The sequence below is a fragment of the Myxine glutinosa genome, unplaced genomic scaffold, assembly GCF_964187855.1.
Source record: "Myxine glutinosa unplaced genomic scaffold, kmMyxGlut1.1 SCAFFOLD_1228, whole genome shotgun sequence".
NCBI lineage: Eukaryota > Metazoa > Chordata > Myxini > Myxiniformes > Myxinidae > Myxine > Myxine glutinosa.
In genome coordinates, this window is record NW_027617323.1 from 9,374 (window position 1) to 13,383 (window position 4,010).

The 4,010-nt window shown below is 38.1% G+C and overlaps 1 protein-coding gene across 2 annotated transcripts; it reads left to right on the forward strand.

Moving 5' to 3' along the window:
* The first annotated feature begins 826 nt into the window (after positions 1–826).
* Positions 827–3,802, forward strand: LOC144889161 (uncharacterized). Of its 2 annotated transcripts, XM_078769120.1 has the most exons (5): positions 827–855; positions 2,133–2,297; positions 2,412–2,481; positions 2,606–2,776; positions 2,991–3,802. In XM_078769120.1, the coding sequence occupies exons 1-5, from the start codon at positions 842–844 to the stop codon at positions 3,087–3,089; spliced, it is 519 nt and encodes a 172-aa protein (XP_078625246.1). In that variant the 5' UTR covers positions 827–841; the 3' UTR covers positions 3,090–3,802. The 2 variants fall into 2 exon arrangements, with proteins under 2 accessions (XP_078625246.1, XP_078625245.1); XM_078769119.1 differs by lacking the exon at positions 827–855 and having other exon boundaries at positions 1,910–2,297.
* The last annotated feature ends 208 nt before the right edge of the window (positions 3,803–4,010 follow it).

Consider the following 4,010-nt stretch of genomic DNA (forward strand, 5'->3'; position numbering starts at 1 on the left):
AGAAGGAAATGTCCAACAAACATACTTGACAAAAAATCGACATGCTAGGCCATCCTGCCAGGCCAATAAGGAAAGGATAACCGTCAGATGGTGAAGAAGTGGTGTTCAAGCATGGTTTTGCATACAGTAGGTTCTCAAGAGAAAATGTTGCATATGTTCTGAATCAAGAATCCCAAAGCACAATAGTATTCATATACCAAGGAGGATGAACTACGTCAAATAGAGGTGCAAAGTGTGGATGAAATACCACCTTTTATATTTATAGATGCCGTTGTAGTGCGTACGATGGATAGGCCAGTACGTCCATGTGGGATGAGTCCTACTTGGCAGATGAGTTGCTGGTCATGATGGGCAGCCTTTGGGGTAAAGCATAGTTCACTTGAGATTCTGCTGGATGAGTAATTTTCACGATATGCGTCAAGTGGATTTGAAGTGTTCCCGAGGAACCAGTTAATTTGCACGTCGTTGATCGGGTGTATGTCGATAACATTGCACCACGTGCACACTTCAACATCAATATGGAGTGGGCTCCTGGGTAGATCCATGTGAAGGTCTTTCGGAGGTGCTGCAAATTGAGAAAAACATGACATTGCATCTGATAAACTAAACTGTCATCTGATAATCAGTGAGTGGCATTCTCATGAATGAGTGAGTAGCATTCTCATGAATTCGTGAGTAGCATTCTTATGATTCGGTGAGAAGCATTCTTGTGAATGAATTCTTGTGAATAGTGCCATCTCGTCGCTCTTGGTGTCCTGATCAATTGTTCTTCAGGGCATGGCCTCACACCCCTCCTGTGCCTTTGTGATCACCAGGTCGTTGGTATCATTGGTGGTGCTCAATGGCCTGTTTCAGGTTAGTTTTTATGTAGTGTCTTAATGCATGATTGCTGGCTTGGCTACGTGTGTGTGTGCAGTTTCGGAAAGAACAGAGGGGAAATAACAGAGGCAATTGCATACAGGGGATTTACCATTAATCCTTAACTAATTAACATAACCCCACCCCTCGTCATGGGAATAATTATACACTTCCACGACATACGATCTAACGGTGGGTACATAGTGGGGTTATGTTACCCACCGGAAGTTCTTCAAGTTCTTCCGCTGAACTTGGGGACGACTAAGAAGAAGACCTTTGTTGGTCGAAAGCTTGTCGAGAATTAAAGATCGACTGTCCTGAAGCTACGTCCGCGTCTTATTTAATCTCCCGATTATATATATATATATATATATATATATATATATATATATATATATATATATATATATATATATATATACACACACACACACACACACACACACACACACACACACACACACACTGTCACGAGTAGATGATAAATGTTGTTCCTGGGACACCCCCAAATCTCCATTCACTTACATGTAAATTTTCCTCACCCTCACTTTTCTTCATTTCCCATTACTGCTACCCCTACTCCCTTATGAACCTCCTAACATTTAACCTTATGGACCTATGATCCTTCTCGCCTTCTGAACCTATGATCCTTCTACTATTGACACTGAGCACCGGTCCTTATACATATCATCTGGCAGATCATCTTTGGCCCACTCAAACATCGATCCTACAAATATTTGTTTATGCGTAGGAAATAATTTAATTCTCCTCCAACTCTCTTCACCATCTCCTCCAACTCACCGGTATTTAAATTAATTCTCTTATTTGTTTTGTGAACTTTTTTACCAGTTGCCTTTTCAATAAGACTTATTTGATATTTTTCACATTCATTTTGTTTTCCATTTATATACCAAGGCTACCATACTCGAACCTTTTCTAATTAATCGCTTACTTTTGAGAAATGACATGTTGTTTCACTTGGATAACTTCCCAGGAGTTCTCATTGTCTTGTTTCCTGTTTTTCACACACACGCCCTGAATTTCCCCAAATGCTGACAGGCAGTTCACTTCCCCGAAATACATTTTGTTCATTATTTAAGCCGTGTTGCCGTGCCGTTTTAAACATTGCGAATGAAGATGAGCTTGTCTTATTCCAGTCTTTCCTCTGATGAAGAATACTCACCAGGATATTGGTTTCGTTTGGTGTTAAACTAACGAGAGCTTTGTATGTGATTAATTTTATGACTCATGATATATTTTCCTCTTCATTACAGCAATTCAAATATTGTGAATGACTTTCATGAGGCCCTGGCAGAATTTCAAGTCGTTTCTCAAGAGTTTCACAACGAACTGAATACGGGTTTGAACAACTTGCCTCGGAGATGGAGGTCTCTGAATGAATTCAATGTTTCACCGTTCTTAGAAGATTCATGTGGAAGGTATGGTACAAAATAAAATACGTTGATGTTAAATGAGGCTGCCTTAGAATGTGTGTGTGTGATGTTTTGTCTGGCTTCCTTCAACGAAGTAATTTCTCTTTTTTTTGTCTGTAGTATTAACCTCGAAGAAGACACAGATGAGATTTTGTCTCTTGTCCAAAATGACCATCAGAGTATACCCCTGGTAATTCATTATTCATCTCTCTGACTGGCACCAATAAACGGGAGCTGACATTTATTTATTCATTGCCAATACGATGTATCTTTTAATAATTTCTCCTCATGTTTTTATTTCGTTTTTCAAACAGAATACAACACCTGTTGAGATCGATGACCACAACCACGATCACGACCTCGATGGCCACGACTATGAGTGGGATGCTTATGATTTACCCAAGAGTGGTTATTTCCTGCCAACCTGTGATACCCTAAATTTTCAACTCGACGGCATTGACACAAAGCTTGATTTTTTTTTAGAGGTATGTGTGTGTGTGATTCATAATGCTCATTATTTAAAATCGTTGATGTAATCGCAATGCTCATATCTCAATTCACAATGCTCATATCATTTCATAATCACAATGCTCATGTCCTTCATATCCTTCATATCCTTCATATCCTCATATCTTCATATATAACATATCCTCTCCTTGCTTCACCTTAATATTTTCTCTCCCCTCTTGTCTTTAACAGAAAGAGATTCAAAATCTGAAGACATCTGCTGTATTTGAATTGTGCTGGGGAGAAATTGATGGCTTGTGCTGGGGAGAAGTTGAATATATACCTCAATAAAAATGTTTTAATAATATAAAGATTTTTATGTTTTCAATATTTATATATGGTTATATTTGCTTTGTCCAGAATTATTTAAAAATTAATTACAAAAAGAGAATAAAGGAAAAAAGAAGGGAAAGTGCGTCCCTGCCAACGACCCTTTGCCCCCCTCATCCCACCCCTCCCCTCCCCTTGTGTGTGTGGGGAAGGTGGGGGTGGGATGAGGGGGTGGAGGGTCAAGAGTGGGGGCGCACAGAGCAGTGGGGGATGATGGGTGTGGTCTGTGTGGGCGTGGCTTATGATATATATTTATTTTTTGTTATTTTTTTTACTAGTAATTAAATTACCTAATCTGGGTGGGGTGGATAAAAGTATGGATGGTTGTTGCTTAATGGTTTATCATTGTTTTTTGTAATTCTTGAGTAAAATGAACCCAAGATTTCTTCTCCATTTAAATCAAATAATTTGTAGGTCCAAGGGACTGTATCCATTACATCAACGATTTAAAATAATTCATTTGTCCATTTTTTGTATAACCTTTCTCAAAATGGCTTTTCCATCTGTATATTCTTACAATATCACCAACTTTGAACTTGGGTTTTCTCAAATTAATCTCCTTTTCATATTCTAATTTTGTAAATGATTCTGACGGTTTTGATTTTGTTGATGAATGAACTGTATTATTGTAATTATCTACAATATCCTGAATTAAATATACCCACTGTTGAGAACCGAGTTGTGTGAATTTTTTATATAGTTTCTCTTTCAAAGTGCGATTAAAACGCTCAATAACTGCTTTTCCTTCATTAAAGGTGCTGTATAATTTAATACCCTCCCCCTTAATAAATTTCATAAATATTTTGTTGAAGAACTCTGTTCCCTCATCAGTCCATAACTTCTTTGGTTTCCTTTTATCCCTATCAAATATTAGCTTAAAGG

What these genes read in the sequence shown, in the direction of transcription:
- LOC144889161 (XM_078769119.1), top strand. Translation starts at nt 2,107, where the DNA reads ATGATATATTTTCCTCTTCATTACAGCAATTCAAATATTGTGAATGAC. An exon ending in TTAGAAGATTCATGTGGAAG is followed by an intron (nt 2,298 to 2,411) that starts GTATGGTACAAA and finishes TTTTGTCTGTAG; the next exon opens with TATTAACCTCGAAGAAGACA. An exon ending in ACCATCAGAGTATACCCCTG is followed by an intron (nt 2,482 to 2,605) that starts GTAATTCATTAT and finishes TTTTTCAAACAG; the next exon opens with AATACAACACCTGTTGAGAT.